This window comes from Vidua macroura, chromosome 10, assembly GCF_024509145.1.
Source record: "Vidua macroura isolate BioBank_ID:100142 chromosome 10, ASM2450914v1, whole genome shotgun sequence".
Lineage (NCBI taxonomy): Eukaryota > Metazoa > Chordata > Aves > Passeriformes > Viduidae > Vidua > Vidua macroura.
This window is the reverse complement of record NC_071580.1, coordinates 19484247-19503826: the sequence shown is the minus strand read 5'-3', so window position 1 is coordinate 19503826 and position 19580 is coordinate 19484247. Positions and strand designations below refer to the sequence as shown.

The 19580-nt window shown below is 44.3% G+C and overlaps 1 protein-coding gene across 6 annotated transcripts in view; it reads left to right on the top strand.

The window, feature by feature from the left end:
• Nucleotides 1–12594, top strand: part of INPP5D (inositol polyphosphate-5-phosphatase D) — a 61999-nt gene extending 49405 nt beyond the window's left edge. For 5 of the 6 annotated variants that reach the window (XM_053986643.1, XM_053986644.1, XM_053986647.1 and 2 more), the window contains 14 exons: nt 909–1047; nt 1715–1823; nt 1979–2067; nt 2306–2387; nt 3542–3631; nt 3794–3907; nt 5032–5114; nt 6137–6224; nt 6960–7109; nt 7834–7927; nt 8160–8267; nt 8766–9035; nt 10222–10798; nt 11551–12594. In XM_053986643.1, the coding sequence (XP_053842618.1) occupies nt 909–1047; nt 1715–1823; nt 1979–2067; nt 2306–2387; nt 3542–3631; nt 3794–3907; nt 5032–5114; nt 6137–6224; nt 6960–7109; nt 7834–7927; nt 8160–8267; nt 8766–9035; nt 10222–10798; nt 11551–11553 (1996 nt within the window). In that variant the 3' untranslated portion in view covers nt 11554–12594. Of the gene's footprint in view, nt 1–908; nt 1048–1714; nt 1824–1978; nt 2068–2305; nt 2388–3541; nt 3632–3793; nt 3908–5031; nt 5115–6136; nt 6225–6959; nt 7110–7833; nt 7928–8159; nt 8268–8765; nt 9036–10221; nt 10826–11550 lie in introns of those variants that run through there. The other variant, XM_053986641.1, reaches the window with a different exon arrangement.
• The last annotated feature ends 6986 nt before the right edge of the window (nt 12595–19580 follow it).

The window sequence follows — 19580 nt, the reverse complement described above, 5'->3', positions numbered from 1 at the left end:
AAACAAGGGACTTCTGCTATGTGGCCATATCACTTGGGTGCAGGGCAAATGGATAGCGAAATTATTTCAGTGCCAAGCATAAAAGTCTCGCACAACACTTGCATGACCTGTCATGAAAACCCACTGCATGAGGAAAACATTTCCATGATCTACAATGTTTTGGAGAAATGTAGGAAGGCTTTTCCCATCCCAAAATAATGTGCTGAAGGGGACTGTCTTCCTTCTCAATGTAGGCAGTGCTGTGAGCCCTAGGACACAGCTGAGAAAGATCCCTCAGGAATACAAGGAGGGAGGTGTAGAACAGGAATATCCCCGCGGTGACTAATTCTCTATACCCAGCTGTGAAATAAGTGTTTGTGGATTAGGCAGGTTCTGGTCAGCATAGGACTGGAAGGCAAAGATCCTGACACCACTGGGAAATCAGTGCCCACACTGGGAGGAGCTGGAGCAGCTGGAAGGAGTGGTTTTGAAAGTGAACTGGACTTGAAATGAAGAGTTTGGCCTTGTCATCTTTGCCAGTCCAGGAAACAGACGGTGTGGGATTTCTGCACAGGGTCTTTGCTACTGATAAAGTTAACTTCTACTGAAGGGTTCCTCAGGGCCTGGAAAAGCTGCCAAAATCTAGTTATGTGTTTGCTGCTGAAATGTGAAGGAAACAATCTAATGCTGGGTTTCTAGGACATGTAGCTCAGAAAAGCACAGCCCCAGAAGGCAGCAGAAGTGGCTTCAGGAGCACATTCCCTGGGCCTGTCTGCTGGGGTGGCAAGTTCTCAGTTTCTGATCTGCTCCTCTGTAGCTCTGAGTTGGATTAGCTCCATCCTGGTAAAGCTGCAGCCTCTGCCATCCCAGGCATTTGGAAATTACATGGCAATTTAGGATGTCAGGCAGATGTTTTCTTGTCTTGACAGACGCAACCAGAACTACACGAACATCCTGCGCTTCCTGACTCTGGGAGATAAGAAACTGAGTCCATTTAACATCACTCATCGCTTTACTCATCTTTTCTGGCTGGGAGACTTGAACTACCGTGTGGAACAGCCCCCGACGGTGCGGGACACTGCAGGAAGCCCTGCAGGGACAGCACGCTCTATTGCTATAGGAGTGCTCTCTTCTTCCAATCTAGGGCAACATGGCAAAAAGAGGGGAGACAGAAGGGATCCCCAGGGCATGAGTATGGCCCCAGTTGAAGGAGAGTAAGGAAATCCCTTTTGCCCTCTCCAAGGATTAATGGACCCAGGAATGCCATCTGGCACACTTTGCTGCTTCAGGCAACCTCGGTTCCCCAAACCTCCCAACTTTTCTTTCCCACTGTGAACAAGCATCTGTCCCTGAATGGTTCAATCCAGAGATTGCCTTTCTGCTCTGGTTGGTGAGCTTGGAATGGCTCAAAGAGGCCTTCAGGAACAGGAAAGCCCTCATAAATACTGGATAGGTTTCAGTATGTGGGAGAAAACACCAAGCTCGGTCTCAATGTGCATGTGGTTGTGTGTGTGTTCTGTGTAGTGGATGTGTGGGCATTTCAATACCTGTTTTAATAGACAAATGTTCAGCCACACAAAAAAAGCTGGGGCTTTTCAGTGAAGGGAAGGACAGGGAAGTGGCAGGGCCTACAGCTCTGTCAAACAGTTCAGGAGCACTCACCAGTTAACCTGTGAAGGGAGTATTTATAAGAAGTTTTGCATCATCTGCAGCTCTGCTGTTTCCCTGTTGGCAGGAAGCAGAGAATATTATCCAGAAGATCAGGCAGCAGCAGTATCCGGAGCTGCTGGCTTTCGACCAGCTTCTCCTCGAGAGAAGAGACCAAAAGGTGTTCCTGCAGTTCGGTGAGATCCTGTACTGGCTGGCAGGTTCCTCTGCTACATCCACCAGTGTTATCTGCCAGCCCCAGCATGGGGCAGGGTGTAGAGGGCAGTGGCTCTGTTGCCCAGGTGAGGGTTCCCAATGGCCAAGCTGTAACCGAGCTCTTTCCCTGTTTTAGAGGAAGAGGAGATTACTTTTGCTCCAACCTACCGCTTTGAGAGAGGCACGCGGGAGAAGTATGTTTACACCAAGCAAAAAGCTACAGGGGTAGGTTAAAACTGATTTCCCTTCAGAGGTATATAGCAGAGCTGTGACAGCAACTCCTGCAGAACAAAGTGACCTAAACCAATCTCTCTGTTTTCTGCCCTTGTAGTGTTTTGAAAGGAGTCAATACAAACAAAAAGACTTGACACAAATATATGGTGCTTGGGTGAATTAATTTCCTGTTCTTTTGTGAACTGGCCCTTTCCATTCTTCTTGACATTACTTCTCCTTTGGTTTGCAGATGAAGTACAATTTGCCATCCTGGTGTGATCGAGTGCTCTGGAAATCCTACCCCATGGTGCACGTTGTGTGTCAGTCCTATGGTGGGTGGAGAACAGATTGTCAATAGCAAGGCAACCAGTCTGAAACGGAAATGATTCAGAACAGAGTCTGTAGGATCTCCCTGCACTGCCAGGCACTCAGCATAGAGGGACCTGATGTTAAACGAGGCAGAAGGGAGCCAAAATCTCTCTGCCTGTAACCTTACAGGGCTGGGAATTCATTCTGTTATTCTTTTATATGCAGAACACCACCTGGACAGTTGCAGCTGTCCAACTTTAGACCATGCTGTAGGATCACTTTACACCAGTTATTTCTTGGCAGCAACCACCACTTTTCCTGTGCAGTCACTACCAGGACCTCCTGACAGTGAGCGCCAGCAGGACAGACCCTGCGTGCACAGTCCAGTCGGCAGAGACTGAAGCTGCAAACACATCTCTTGTATCAAATCATATTCCAGAAGAACTGTGTAGTACCAAGAGCCTGTTCCCTTTCCTGCTGAGAAGCATCACTAAAGTGCAGTGCAGGGAAGAGAAAAAGCCCACAAAACCTGTTTAATAAAATACTCAAATACCAGTTCCTGAAATGTCATCAACTATATGTAGGACTGAGCATCTGAGTATGCTGTTCATGGTTTCCTATGGGTGGACTGGGAGCAGGGCTGTGAAAGTTTCTCAGGGATAAAGCAGGCTGATCTGATCACAAAGCCCATGATGCTGAGGTGTGGGGTTGAATAGGCCTCTCTGGAATGACTGGGTTTGCTGGAACTCAGTGTGTGTTTAGATCCAATCAGGCCTTGCTCACCCACTGTTAACTCTGAGCCAGGAGTTGCTTTGTAGCACTGAAGCAGCACCAGTGTATTCTTGTGTGATCTCCTGACATTAGTTCTATAATTAGCTGTGCATGTTGCAGAGGTAACCAGGAAGCCTGTAAGGGCTTTTTCTACTGCAGGGATCTAACATTGACAGTCATCTACAAAACAATACAGTAAAATGGTGTCCCTTAATCAAATCTTTCTGTATTCTGACAGAAGAGTTACATTCATGTGTACTGACATGAGTTTATGTAGAGGAACACTTTTGACTAGAGACAGTTACCAGAGAGACTGTTACGTTTTCTGGAAAATTACAGAATAATATTTCTTTGACAGTGATCTCCCTGGAGCAGGGCAGTAACCGTCCTCCCTTTCTCCTGGCAGGCTGCACCACTGACATCATGACAAGTGACCACAGTCCTGTGTTTGCCACCTTTGAAGTGGGAGTCACCTCACAGTTTGTTTCCAAGAACGGTCAGTCAGGTTGGGTGCATGTGTGCCATCTTCACCTTGGATACAGAATCCATTGCTTTGTATATGCTGAGAGAAAAAGCCAGTTCTTTAAGAGTCCACTCAAAAATGCCCTCTCTTTATCTCCTACTGAAAGTGACATTACTTTCCCTTCCTCTTTCCTAGACTCCAAATACACAGATTCCCAAGGGGAGATAGAGTTCCTGCACTGCTACGCTACTCTGAAGACCAAGTCCCAGACCAAGTTCTACATTGAGTTTCATTCCAGCTGCTTAGAAAGTATGGGTTTGCCCATCTTTCTCTCTATGAAAGTTTTCTGCATGTTTGGATTAGTTCTTCTTCTTCTTGCTTTGCTATAAAAAAATAGCTATGTGGCTCATTTGTTCCAGTGCAAAAAAAAGGGATGTCCTAAAGATTGGCTGTAGTTTTCAAGACATTCTATACTATCAGCAATACAATGCAAACCCCACACCCAAGGTAGCTGTAATCCATGCTTAGACATGTAGCCTTCCAAACAGTTTTGCCACCTTGTTTGTCAATCTGATAATTCCTTTCTTGATGGGAAACATATATTAATCTTGCTTATCACACAGAAAATGCCTACGTAGTAAAGACATGATTAAATTTCTAATTGTGCCTGCTACAAATGATCACGTGATTTCAAAATAAAACATCTGCATTATCCTAGCAAAAATAATTTAAAATAATTAAATTAACCTGGTTTAACAAAAAATAAGTCCGAGGCTCAACTAAAAGGGAAATGAATGCTAGTAATGTGACTTTGTAAGTGGGACTGTGTACCCCACAGTACTGCAGATTTTACTGCCTGTGCCCATGCTGTGGGGCTGAGTCTCAGCTGTTTATGTAACACAAGCCTACGTGCCCTTGCTGTGGGTTTTTTAAAGCAATCTCCCATCACAGAACTGCTCTTGTAAGTGGGACAGCAAGCCTTTGGTGGATGCTTCATCACATTATCGCATGTCAGAGCGCTGTGTCAAAGACAGTTCCATAAAAGATTATTTTTTGGCTGTATCAAAATTTGCATAAATTTCTATGGAAACAGTGTATTACGAATCTTAAATTAGAATTTCAAAAGTATGCTATCTTGAGTGGCGTAGGAAGAGCTGTCATGTTCTTATCCTCCAGTCCATGTATGCACTGATCTCCTTAGTGCCAAGTTTAACTGCAAAATGAAACCATTTAACAATGCTCTAGCAAAACCACTTGCAAATTTACTGTGTAAAAATTCATCCAAAGCTCAGACTTTAAGCTTCTTAATATTTTTAAAATTTGCATCCAAGTAGGAGAATAGTTGTAGGCTTTTTGGAGACATAGTGAAGAGGATCTGTAGCCCAGTTCTTGCTGTCTCTCTCCTGGTAAACTTCTTTCTTGTCCCTTTGCAGGCTTTGTAAAGAGCCAGGAAGGAGAAAATGAGGATGGAAATGAAGGGGAGCTTGTGGTAAAGTTCGTTGAGGCACTTCCAAAGGTAAACTGGGACTTATCTCCATATTCGTATGGAAGAGAAGCTTCCACTTTCATCCCATAAGCAACATTAGGTCTTTTACTTTAATAAATACTACTTTCAGGAACACTGTTGTGGTCTTGTTTACACTTAAAGGGACTGTAAGAAGGCAGCATGGGCTTAGGCTAAACAGAGTATGTTGTAAACAGGAAAGGACTTCCATGTCAGTGTACTTACATGTCTATCAAGAATTTTGCTGGTGTGATTATGCCATTCAGGACCATGACTTTTTTCTCACCTTTTTAGAGAACATAATGCTGGTTTGAGCAGGCCCATTTTTTTTTTTTTTAGTTTTAAACGGAAAATAAAACTTCTAAAACATCTTAGAGAGTAACTCTGCCCTGGAGTTTCTTTGCCTGGTTAGATAAAACTTGGTATATTTTAGAAAAGTTGATTAAGTATTTTTTACCTGTGTTAAAAAGAACATCAGTGTCCAGAAGTCGTATTCTGAGTGTCAGTGTCAGACACAAGCCCTGTCCTTGAGATCAGAGCTGTTCTTCATTTCTTGGCATGGTGGGAGTTGAAAGAACTACAGGAGCTCCTGGATTTGGAGCAAATGTGCATGTCAATACCTTTATAAATAGCCCAGAAGTGCTGACTTTGGAAGAGTGCCTTACACTGAGAAACTGGGGAAAGACTCTACAATAAGTGATTGCAACAACAGCCAGACAGATTTTTGGGAACAGACTGTAATCAGAGTCCAGATGACTTCCTCCTCAGGTGATTTTCAGTCCTGGACTACAGGAGAAAACTGCAGCTCGTCCCATGAGTGTCAGATTTGCAGCATTCTATTTGCTGTGCTGGGACTCAGAGTGCTGCCTTCTACCCCAGATATCCAGATATTATCAGAGGCTGATCCTGGAGGTGACATCATATCCTCATGGGTTTATCCAGCAGGGTTTTCCTCATTTGGGACTGAGTCCCAGGGAGAAGTGTGCTCCTGTCAACCATGTGTTGTATTGACCCACCTTAACTTGTCTTTGCAGCTGACTCCAATTATTTCAGACCCAGAATACCTACTGGATCAACATATCCTGATCAGCATTAAGTCGTCAGACAGTGATGAATCTTATGGTAAGTGCTTAGCTCTAAAGTTCTGGATGAGTCAAAATCTACTTAGATTTTTCCAAACTACTGAAAGAGTGGGAGAGAACAAAAGTAACTCCTATAGACTGAACATCTATGATTTAGAACTCAACATACACAGAAATATACATTCACTGTGGTCAATATTTTGTGAAGTAATTATAATTAGAGGAATATGAATGCAAAGCAACAACCTGTTTGAGCTTTACCAGCTCTGAAAGAGCAGTGGTTTAAAAAGAAAGTCCTTTACAGGAACTAAATCAGGAGTCAGCATGTTTAAATGCATTTATTCAGAACATACAAATCCTATTTCACTTGCACTTACTTGAGGCATTTCTCCTGGCTACAGAAAAGTATTTGGCTGTGCTTGTGGCTCCCAGATTGTCAGTAGCCAGAGAATGCAGTCCTTGTCCACAGAAGGCTCTTTGCCTAAATCCCATTAACAGCAATAGCAGCCATAGGCTCATGTTTTCCTTACCAGGAGTGGAAGCTCAGAACCCTGAAATTACCCACAGGTAACTTTGATGCCCAAATCCTTGACACATACATGAAGTGAAATAAATGCCCCTAATTTCTCAGGCGATATGATGCTCCTTACTGTGATCCAAAGCAGATTCTCTCCAGTAATCACATACCTGTCAGTGCATTGGTAGTAGATGGCACAAAATATTTCAGTGCTTAGTTTCTCAGTCCCAGCCTCATTGTCTCCCTGTTGTCTTTTAGGGGAAGGCTGCATTGCCTTGCGAATAGAAGCAACAGAATCCTTAGCTCCTATCCATACTGTGCTGACACACCATGGAGAGAAAACGGGGATCTTCCAAGGTGAAATCAAGTTACAAACATCACAAGGAAAACAGAGAGAGAAACTGTACGGTAAGGAACATCATCATCTCTGCAATGCTCATGCTAAAGAATGCTCACCTCAAAAGATTTCTGATAACTGTCAAGCAATTGAAAATTATCTCTGCAGTGCCTATAGTCACAGAGAGTGCTTTTGATGCTGAGTGCAAGGAGGTGTGACTATGGTTAGCTCTCAGGAGCATACCTGTACTCTTTCAGGAAGACACGACGATTGGATTCTGTGGGGTTTATCATCATTCAAGTAAATTCAGCAGACTGAGAGAGCCCCCTATCTGTCACCCGCACTGGTTTTACTGAATGGGGATATCTTCCACTTGTGACATGACACACTCCCATGCCAAGCTCTCCCTACTCCAGTCATCCTGGGGAGCAAAGAGTATGTCAGGCTCTCAATGAGCAGTTCTGTAGCTAGAAGATCACAAACTTTGCTTTTTTCACCTTGCTATCTTTTGTTCTCATTCAGAGTACAGAAGCAGCCATTTACAATTATTCTCAATGGTAAAATGACTGTATGTGGCTGTATGGTAGGTCATGACCTTTGTACTTCAAGACTCACACTTCTTCTTCTGTCAACAAGACATGACATGTATTAGTGGGTAGTTGAAAACATAACAGCAACAACAGTTTAAAACTGACCATCACTCTGATGGACAAAGAGAGATGCTTTAATGAACATGGGAACACAGAAAACTTGAGCAGACAGACTCGAGATATGTGTGCCCCTTCTTTCCTTCAGATTTTGTCAAGATTGAACGTGATGAAATCACTGGTCAGAAACCAAAGAACATCAGCAATTTAGAGCCTAACAAAGACTGGGATCAGACTAACAGGTAAAGGGCAAGTGGGTAAGTCAGTTCCAGGAAAATGGTTGGCACCATAAATGCAAAATTGGGCTTGCTGGGGAGCAGCATCAACAGGTGTGCTGAGCACTGGGAAGCTGCTTAGTGGCTCTCTGGTCAGGACTGGTCAATGCTCCTGTGCCCAAAGCTTCAAAAGCTGATAATGCATTAGCCAGAGTGGGTCCCTGAACCCTCTTTAAAAAGGCCCTTTTATTTCCAACAGAAAGTCAAAATCTACTCATCTGATGGCCAGAGAGGCAGCAGCCATCGCTCGCTACTGGGGGAGTGCTGTCTCTTCTCCAGACAGCCTGGGAAAGGAGGATGTCTTACGGTAACCTTGCCACCTAAACTGCTTGGCTTTTCCTTTCCAAGAGTCGTAGCATGAGTCTGAGTAAGGCTGTCCTTTCACCTGTTTTCACTGGGGCTTTTCCTTGCAGGCAGCTTCTGGCCGGGCCCAGAAACCCATAACAGCCCCTATATGTGGCTGCAGAAGTTGAGTGCTCTCTGCAGCCTGGAAAGGGAAGCATCTGCTACAGCCACAGGAACTATTTTAGGGATGGGGGAGGTTGTCTTGACCCAGCTGCTTCCTCTCCAGTGACTAAGGGGAGTGAGGCACTAATAGGATTCCCACTTATTCCCTGATTCTGAGGCAACTGTGACAAAAAAAAAAAAAAAAAAAAAAAAAAAAAAAAAAAAAAAAAAAAAAAAAAGGTAGTATTTAATCTAAGCAGTCAGTGGGCACTAACTTCTTTGTAGCTGGCAGGGAGACAATAAACCTCAAACGTATTTGTGCATGTACCTCCCTAACAATATTTCTTCTCTTGAGCAGCTCCACCCCCACAGACATCAGCAACCCCAACTACCTGGGCATGGCTGCCTTCTCTCAGCAGCCCTCTGCAACCTGCCAGCTTAAGCAGACAGCTTCATCAGAGCAGGCACCTTCCCTCTGGAACTATGAGCAGCAGTCCAAAGAGAACACCTCCCTAATGGGGCAGAGTCAGTCATCCTCGACATCACCTTCCTTGTCACCTCTATCTCCAAAACCATCCCTTCAGCCTACAGCAAACAGAAGCATTTGTAATTGGAGTCAAGAATACCAGTGAGTGTTTGAGTTCTGCACTGAGGCTGGGCTCCTCTCTCCTGTCATTCTGCACAGTCACTGTTTCATTATCTGTTTAGAGAGTTCAAGGTACAGCATATTCTTTACATATTTTATCTGTAGAATTAGAAAGATAAGTGAAGGTCACAAGTGCTGACATCACATTCTCAAAGAAAACTAGTGTAGCAGTTCCTCAGACTTTTGTGAAAGGAAAGCTAAAGATAATGAGATAAACTTACAATTAAATAATGGAATCTTAGAATCATAGAATGGTTTAGATTGGAATGGACCCTAAAGCTTATCTCATTCCACCCCCTGTCATGGGGAGAGACACCTTCCACTATCCCAGAGTGCTTTAAGCCCCTTGCCTTGGACACTTCCAGGGATGGGAGAGCCACAGCTTCCCTGTGCCAGGGCCTCAGCACCCTTCTTCCTAACATCTAACCTAAATCTCTCCTCTTCTGTCTTAAAACTTCCCCCTTGTCCTGTCATTATCTGCACTCTCCCTCCTTTGATTAAGTCCCCTTTATGCACTGGAAGGCTCCTTGGAGTCTTCTCCAGACTGAACAACCTGTTGTCTCAGCCTGATATATGAAGGTTTAATTCTGTAGCAAAAGAAGAGAAGGAGAAATTTACCAAGTTGACTGTAATAACAAAGAAGAAAAGGATTCCTTAGGAATACCATGCTGTATTGGTAGCAAGAGGGGATTGACCTAATTGTAAAATGCCACAGTATGATGGGAGTTCTTATTTTAAGCCTCTAGACAACCATTTCCATCCTCTCCACCAGATCTGAAGATTAATATTCAAATTCAGATTGTGTGTGTCGCAGAGTCATCAAAGGACCTGGCACAGTTTGGCTCAGTAGTTTATCTGTGTTTAAAAAGAAGCCAAACATCACTTTGACAGGACTGTAACCTAGCAGGGAGTTTACACAATGCTATGCATATCTGTTCTCTGCTGTCATGTTACTAATGATTAAAAAAAGTAAAACACACTTCTGTTCCCTCTGTTAAACACACTTCTGTTCTCTCTCCCCAAGTTTAATTGTTTTCTTGTTGCCCCTTTAGGCAGTCAGTTTAATTTGCTCACACTCATTTACTATTCATGTTCTCTCTAAATCAGTCAGTGACTGTCTTGCTTGCTCTTCACAAGTCTCCTTTTCATCCTACTTCCATGATTGTAGGCTGCCTGATGTGGGGAAATCCACAGCAGAGCCTGTGCTGCAGGAGGAGGGGCAGCAAAGGCCGGAGATGTTCGAGAACCCACTGTATGGCTCCATGGGCTCCAAGGGCAAGGTGGCTCCCAAGAAAGAGCAGGAGTATCCCAAGGCTTTGCGGAAAGAGCAGCCACCACTGCCTGAGCAGAGCTGTCATCTCACAAAGCCACAGGAGCCTGAGTGCAGCAAGACCTCTGGCAAACAGCCATCACCACCTTTCCTGGTGCCCACACAGCGATTCCGGTCCTACACTTCTTCCTGCCAATTGGAAGAAAAGAATACAGGGGAAAAGAGTCAAGGCAAACCAAAGATGACAACCCCATTGGAAAACTCGGCACCGCTCAAAAAACTCGTGAAGCCATCAAGGACTGAAGTCAGCCTGAGCATCCAGGGACAGCAGAACAAGCCACCCCTTCCCTCCAAGAGCCGGGCAGTGCTGGACATGCAGAACTCCAAGGGCCGTGATTATCGGGACAGTTCAGAGCTGCCGCACTCCGGGAAGCACCGGATGGAGGAGGGCCCAGTCAGCAGGACAACTACACCGGTGTGTTACTCGTTACTCGGGGAATGAAGTGGGGTGGGAGTTGTCTTGGGCTGTGATGTCACTGTGATTAGAGTAGTACTGGCTCAGTCACTAAGTTCTCACTCCATGGTTCCTATCCAAGCTTACTGCTGTCCCACAAACCTACAGGGCTTGCAGAGCAAGGGGTGCCAGGGAATATCCTGAAGCAGTATTGCTGCAGAGGATGGCATGTTGTGAAACTATGGCCTTAGCTTTGCAGGAATTTTTATGTTCTTCTGGACTGTTTAAGCCTGGTGGTCCACAAGAGGAATGCAAATAGTCAGTATGTTGCTATGTCTTGTTTTGGGCACACTGTGCTGTTCCTCAAAGTGGCTGATCCTGGCCTGATAGCAGAAATCTGTAGTACTGGAAAATGGATTGACTTTGCTGTAAGTAATAAAAAGATGATTAAAAGCAGTTAGTAGTTAGTGGAAAACACTTAGCAACTTAGTGTGTCCAAAACCATTACTGAACCCTCTACAGAAATAATCAGATATATGCTTTCCTGGGCTGGTGGGCTTATTTGTTGTGGTTTGGTTTAGTTTTGTGTTGGCTTTGGAGTTTTTTTCAAGAGAACATATGAGCTGTATGAGAAGAAGTAGGGGAGGCCTTAGTAAGTGCATTTGGGAGAAAAAGCCCACTTGAGCAGGCTGTAGGATTTTTTTCTTTTCCATCTCCATCAAAACTTGTAGAATTGACAATATACAAGCTGATGTCTTCTCTTGTCTCTACAGTGAACACGACACAGCAGCTGGTGGTACCCTAGGAGGAATCCTGATGGGAAGAATGACGGAGACTACTGCTTTGTTCACACTGATATCCTCTAGTCTGATTCTAAAAAAGACTGAGGAATTTTATTTTTGAGGGTGCAGCCCTCCTTGTGATTATGAAAATGTTCTAGCTGAGAAGTTTATCCTATGTTGCTCAGACCAAGAGGGGCCAGGACCACAATACCAAATGCAAGTTATTCTTTTGAGTGTCACTTTGGTACTTCCATTGAAGGTGGGTGGCCAAGTACGTGCATTAGTAAATGTTTTGGAAAAGAGGATGGTACGGTACAAGGACTAGGAGATGGAAAGGGTGCATTGTCAAAAAAACCCTTCCTACAAAAGAAAGATTTCTATTTTGTGTTACAGGGATTCCTATTAAAAGAGTGATATGTAAAAGAAAGCATCTTAAAAGCGGTACAGCTCCAAAAGCATGTCCTATCCATGGAGCAAGGAGGTCAGGGAGGGTGGGAAGGAGTCTGAATAGCAGATACTGATGCAGGTCACACTCTCAGTGGAGCCAGCCTTGCCTGGAGCTCGGGGCTGCATCCCTGCACCACCCAGGGGACACAGCAAGTGAGGACCGGCCCGTGGCACTGCGGCTCCTTTGCCTTCAAGCAGGCCCTCTTTGATACCCCAACAGACAGAGGGAAACACCAGAACCACAGGCAGAAATAGGGGAAGAGGAAAGAGCCATGGGAGCCCAGGAGTAAAACTGCCTGTAGGGGCAGATAGCAGCACCTCAGCCTGCCTGGCAGCAAGCACTCTGCTTTGGAGGACACTGGCCAGCTGGTTTTGGAGCATTCTTAATAGACTAATGCTCACCTTACTGTACACTTTTGTTCATTGACTGAGAATGAATAATGTTAACATACTTGTAATTTCTGTTATATTCATGTTAAGTATTAATGCTGTAGTTACTATTAGACTAAGCCTGTTGTGACTTAATCACTGCTACTTGTTTCTGTGTTGATTACTTAAAAAATAATAAAATAGTCATCTTTCTGGTCATTCTTTATTGAAAATTCAGAACTGCCTGTCACATGATACAGCTTTAGGTGGGTGTTACACCAGCTTGCTCACTGACAGAAAACACCAAAGGCACCAAGGAGAACAGGGAAGACATGACTGAGAATGCAGAACTGAATACAAGCTGCTTCTTCTTCTCACATCTCTGAGCCTGAGTTCCTCCTGCCAAACTAGGCACATTTCTCTTCCATCTCTGCTGTTGTCCAGTTAAGTTGGTACAGGCAGTATGAACAAAAGACATAAACTGAAGGATATGAATTGTTCAAAAATGTACTGATTTCCCCCAGATGTAATATCTATCCATAACCTTCCAGCATCCTTTATTTTAAGTTCTTAAAATAGCTGGAGTCTTTTTGTACTTATTTCCATGGAGACCCAGCTGTCAAAAATGCTTGAAGTTCCCAGCTACAGGATGTTATGCTGCACAGTAAGTTTTAAACCCCCCATTTCCTGCCTGCACCTGTTGCACCTAACACCAGCTTCCTTGTCCTCTCAGTGTACAACCACCACAGGACATCTTTAAGCCTTTTCCTAAGATGTTGTGGGCGACACATTTTCTTCCTAATAAAGGTATGGTCTTACGGAAAATTGCTCAAGGGAAGAGGAAAAACAGAAGGAAAACCAAATTAAAGTGAGTTACTTATTCCAAAATAGCAAGGGGATAATTCTGATGTTAGAAATAATGTTGCTTAAGCCTGTAATCTACTGGGACCAAGCACCCTTTTTCTGTACAGCTTAAAACTAACCATTTAGTCACTGTCCTCCCACTTGTTTTTAAAATGAAAGGTTTGCTAAAATTTTACGATGATTTTCTGTTGTCCTTGTGATAATACAATAATAGTCCATGTGATTGAAGGGACGTATTCCCCAGAAATTAATTGATTCACCTCCAGACCAAGCTCCTTATTTTTATAACATTGCAAAGGCTCAGATGCTTATGTGTGAATAAACTGTGGGTGTCAGTATAACTGACCAAGGTGACGCAGGACAGTTCCCAGAGACTTCCTAACCAGTATCAGCAGATGGACTGGTAATAGACAATACCCAGATATTTCATTTTTATTTCCATAATCTCTTCCTGAGAGAAATGGACACTTTCCCCTGTGGGACATTTGCCAACAAGACTCTGTCCCTGCTGTCATTTGTGATGTTCCTTGCTGATAACACAGATCAAAGGTGCAGCCAGTGGGCTGGGCTTGGGGAAGTGAGCGGTGCTGCAAAGCCTCTCGATCATCAGCTACATCAGCTGCATCTGTGTGGTGCTCACGTTGTTGAGGCTGAAGTATCTAGTGACGGGGTCAATGGCTTTGCCTGTTCTCTCTGCCCAGCTGGCACTGTCTCACATGCTGGTCACACCTGCCACCAAAGGGCTGCTGCAGTCCCCAGGGCATTTCTGAAAGGCCTATGGAAGTATTCGTTATGCAAGTGCTACAAAATAATCCAAATACTCCTTTCAATGTAGGAAAGGTGTTAGCTGCAGAGGTACGAGATGTTCTTTCTAAATATATATGTAAGCAAACATCAAGTTATTACTCACATGAATATGAAAAAGATCCTCCTAACTCTACAGTGTGTGCATGGTGTTGCTTCAAATAAGGCTCCTAATAAGAAGTATTTTAAGATTGCACTTATGTTAAACTACTGAAGTTTCTCAGAAATTCTTTCAGAGTTGAATCCCAGGTTGACAGAAGAGCAAGATTTCTTTTTGCCTAATGTAATTTGCTATATTTTTTCTGCATTATCTTATTATGCATCATCACAAAGCATTATCTCGTTATGCATCACCAAATTTCCCTGAACTTCTGTTCTGAGTTCATTACCATTATTCAGTTTCATTAATTTTATTTGCAGATAATCTTTGCTCTAGCTCCCAAGTTAGCTAAACTAAGGGATACTTCAGTGTGCCCTTGTAGATCAAAACTAACTGACATTCTTCTATAGATCTCAGACAACTGTGATCAGAACTGTTTTACAAACCCCAGTATTGCAGAAGCCATCACAAAAACCAGACACGGGTCTGCTGAATGTGATGCTTGGACTGGAGAATCTCCAGAGACCCATCCAGACTCAGCTATTCCATATTTGTGTGGTTCTATTTTACTGAGACCATTCTGTACCAGGGATGGTAATCTGCTACACGTTACAGTTATTATTAACACTTTACTGCAATTTTTCCCAAGGTCTGGTCTAGGTTACATAGAAAACAAATTAGTCTCTCTTATCATGAAGTATTAGATTATATCATAACTAATAAAGATGGCACAGAACAGGGTAGTAAATGTTGGGCTCGAGAGAGAATGCATGGATGGAAATGAATGAAGGTGTCCAGCAACATGCAGAAAGGTTACAGAAAAGCAACTAACAAAGACTTTGTGGAAGGAGAGGGAACCCAGCGGAAGGGAGGCGGGTAAAAGCTCTCTCTCATAGAAACAGGTCAGACAAGGAAAGAAAGTAAAGGCAGCAAAGAGACTGGAAAATAAAAAGAGACCTTTGCAACAGAAAGGATGGAGAGTTAGCACAGAATTTATGTCTGCTCCATACTTCACAGTAATTTGCATCTTGACATTATGATTTGAAGTACAAAGAAAATGACCAGGTGTGGGACATGTTCCCTCTTTTCAAAGGTAAACTGAAGATCCTAAACAAAGCTGAATTTGAAAGTGGTGTTTTGAGAGTAACTTTGGGAAGAACACTGGTGATCAGTATCTTCCTGGAAAATTAGCATTTCTGATTCCCAGTCAGGAAGCAGTGAAGGAAGTAAGTGAATCTGAGCGCCAAGCTTCAGGGAAACATCCCATCAGAACCTGCTCCACTCACCTTGGAGCAGGGATTCATTCTGTCACCCGAGTGTCATTTACAACACAGCCAGCTCAGAATCAGAACTGGGCTGGAGGGGGCCCTGCAATCCATTCACATACCAGCAAAGGGTAAACTACAAAATGCTTCACCATGTTTTCAAGTGGCCTTATAATCCTCCAGCAGCAAAGATTCTCATCTGCCTCAAGCAGCCTGTTTTGAGCTTCACCAGCTTCTACCAGCCCTTCCTCATCTCTAGCAGCCATTTTTTGGGGTTAACTTTAGGCCCTTTCAGTGTAATCCTCTCCCACATAAACAAGCAGATCAGGACATTGTCTTATTTTTCTGACATGCATATTTACATAGTGCTGTCATGTTTCCCATGTGTCTTCTCCTTGTTAGGGTAAACAATTCCAACTGTCCAAGTCTTCCTTCTGGATCAAATCTCCTATATACATTTGTCATTTCTGCTGAGATAGTTTGACATTCTCAATTCTTCCTGAAATGTGCTAGCTAAAGCTGGACACGTCTCCACCAGAAGTTCTGCTTTTCCCTCTATGGATGTGGAGTGCAATATTCATTGGAGGCACAGTTTTTGCTTCTTCACTGCAGAAGGAGCTTCCTGACAAGCAGAATAATTTGTTGGTAGTCTGAAATTTTTACTTCTGAATTGGAGTGTTGAACAAATTGCCAGATTTTGATGCTGCTGGTGGCAGAAAGGTGCTTCAAGTGAAGAAGCACTTTCAGCCAGAACAAGCTGTTTTGTCATGTGCTCTTACAGTTCTTGTGGATATAAAAGGAGAGCAGGATGACAGATGATGACACAGAGCAGGCATGTGCTATTGGACAGACTTCCAGAAATCTCAGATATATTTAAGAATATTGTATTAGAGTGGGAAAGTCATTGTTAGCAGGTACTAAAGAAAAAGTAAAGAATATCAGGATGTCCTGCCCACTACAGAAATCAAAGATTACAGAAAGGTAGACATCTGTAACGTAGTGTGATTTTTATAAATTCAAACATATACAGATAACAATTAATTTAAGTCCCTTGGAACATTCTAGCAGCTGCTGTAAACAGTAAAACGTGCAATGTTTGATGTAATTCATTTATCTAATGCTTGAGGACACACTTCTTTTTCCCCCATGTCTTTTCTACTCACACTGATTCTTTTTCCTGCCTTGCTGAAAGAAATAGGAGACAATTATTTTCCCTCCCAGTTTTAGTGAGAAAAGCCTGCTCTCAAAAATGAGCTGAAGGAATTTTTTTGGAGGGGCTAAAAAAAACCAGAGGGTTGGCAGTTCAAACTCAGTGAGGAACTTTGGGGCTGATTATATATTAAAGCCTCAGGAGAGGAGTTATTGAATCTAATCCTTGTATTTTTTTATTTTTGCCTTTCCCTTTTCCTCATGCTTTGGTTGCTTTCCTCTTTCTCTTCAAAGGATAAAGATGTAGAGAAGAAGATCTGACAGGATGAATTTCTCTCAGCACTGCCCTTTAGAAGTTCAGTAACTTTAGCTGTAGAATTAGGACTTAACCTTACAGTTGTTATAACCGACCCAGACCCTGAGTAGTAAAGAGTTACAAAAGTTTTATTGAGAACAATAAAAAAATTTGCAAAACAAAAGGGACAGTGCTGGGAGTGCGGCCAAATGCCAGAGGCTCATGCGCAGAATGGTGGCTCCGCCTTTTATACCCCTTGTTTTACATCAGCTTTATGCATATTTATTTTGATTTTACACAGTCCTGCCCCATGTCACTCTTTTTGGCACTGACGTAGTTTCGTCACTGTGGTCATTAGGGTTATCACTGGATGAAGTTCTACTCCTTTTAAGGTCGTGTCTCAAAGGTTTGGCTAGCAACAGTCTGTCCAATGTAAACTCATAAACCCACATTACAACATACAAAACCATCTTCACAACTAGGCCATTGTAACAACATCAACGACTTTATATCACATATTAATATTAACAACATTATAATATCTAATATCAATTCATATGATACCCTGTGAAAGCCAATTCCCATTAACTTGCTTCTCACACAGTTACAGGTAATTTTAAGTTTTTAAACAACTAATTTGATTTCATGATGTATAAGTAGAATGATATAGTCTGTGTGCTTACACTTGGCCAAATCAGCTTTACAGTGAATGCACATAACCTCCTGCATTGTGTACTTTGTAAAACAAGAGCATGAGCTATTATTAACTCAACCAGCGGCACACTCTCCTCCAGTCTAATAATCTAGTGAATCATCTATTTCACACTGTTACAATTTCATAATTGCATCTTCATTCACTTACTCAAAAGAAAAACAAAGCAATTTAGACAGTCCAAGACAAAAAGCATTATGAGTTCTGCCCAGTTTCTAATTAAATTATAATAATATGGTTACCTAACACATTACTTAGGAAGTTAATGTCAGGCAAATCCACAAATGCCAGAGGTTTATGTCCAAAAAGGAGACAGAGGAGTCCTTCAACTTCATTCGAATGAAGGGAGAGAGTCCACCGGGCCACACGCCCGCGGGCTTTTCTCTCTCGAGGTTTCACAGGCGCAGCCTCCCTTTTATCCTAAACCCCCGGCCCTGTGTTCCTCTTCCTTTCCCCATCGGCTGAGCTGCTAGCAAGGTACAGCCTTCCCAAACCACTTACCTCATATTCCCCCCTTGAACCTGGCATTTCACCCCAAACTTCAGCCTTGTGCAGACCCTTGCCTGTTCCAGGAGCCCAAACTGTAAGGAACCCGCCCCCCAAAGTCACTAGAGACATGAATACCCATTCCTTCACCCATCCAATTGTTTGTAAAGACATTAGCACACATCTTTTCTCTCATTAAGCAGTTGAAAGTAGAGCAATGGAGTGAGTTATGGATTTTTACAATTGCCAGAGAATGTGTGGCTTTTTCATGAGGCTGGCCAGAAGGTGGGAGTGCCAGGAGAGTTGCATAGTAGCTTCTGGCGTGTTCCAAATTAAGCAGTTTTACCTAGAAAGCCCTACATGCTCCATTTCATTTCACCACCACCCTCCTTGAAGGCTGAGCAGGGGCTCTTCAGCCTCAAGAGTGGCCTTCGTCCCTGTCTGTCCCCGTCTACAGGGAGCCCAGGCTCTGCTCTGGGGGGTCAGCAATGGCATCAGAGGAACGGGCAGGGACTGATCCCAAGAATTCCCCCTGCACAGGAGCCAGAACTTCTTCCCAGGGCAGTGCCCCAGCCCTGAAAAGATTGCTCAGAAAGGTGTGGACTGTCCTTACAGGGGATATTCCAGAGTCCTCTGGATACAATCCTATGCCCTGTGCTCTGGAGCAGGGAGGTGGGACCAGATGAGCCACTGTGGGCCCTCCCAGCCTGACCCTATCCCATTATTCCCTGACTCCCGGCAGGTGATGAGGGAAGCGGTGGTGTCTTGTAAAAGGAGAGAAAGAGTACAAAGATCACTCAACAAATGGCACTGCAGGTGTGTCGCACTTGCGTAGTGTAGTACAACATTCCCTCTGCTCTCTGTGGAGCCCTTAATAAATGTTTAATGTTCACTCACAGTAACACCCGTGCTTTAACAGTGGCAGGTAGAGGTGCGGCAGTAGCTGCCGAGGCCGGACAGTCCCGTTGTCACGCGGCACCAGCCCTTCACCTCACCAAAGCCCCGCTGGTGTCACTAGCACGAGACAGTGCTGCCGGCCCTGCAGGGACGCTGAGCTGCGAGCGGTGTGACCGCGCAAAGCTCGGGCTCTGTGACTCGCCGCGCCCACTCCACCGCGGCCCGGCGCGGCCATCACACCCCACAGCGGCCGCCCTATGCGCATGCGCTGCTACGGGCGGCCGGGGCCTCAACATGGCGGGTTGGCCACTCTCAAGATGGCGGCACCGGAGCACCCAAGAGGGCGGTGAAGACGCTCTCAAGATGGCGGCTCAGACACGCCAAGATGGCGGTGAAGCCGCTCTCAAGATGGCGATAGGGCCATACTCAACGTGGCAGCGGGGCCACTCTCAAGATGGCGCCTGCACGGAGGGCACAAAATGGCGCGGCGCGGGACCTCCTCGCCTCAGAAAGCGCCTGTTCTCCCGCCTGAGGCCGGCCCCGCCTCCGCGTTTGCAGCGCGATTTCGCGCGGCGCTTTCCGGCCTGGGGACACCGGTGCTGGAGTCGGCGGCGCCGGAGGCGGGCGGACGGC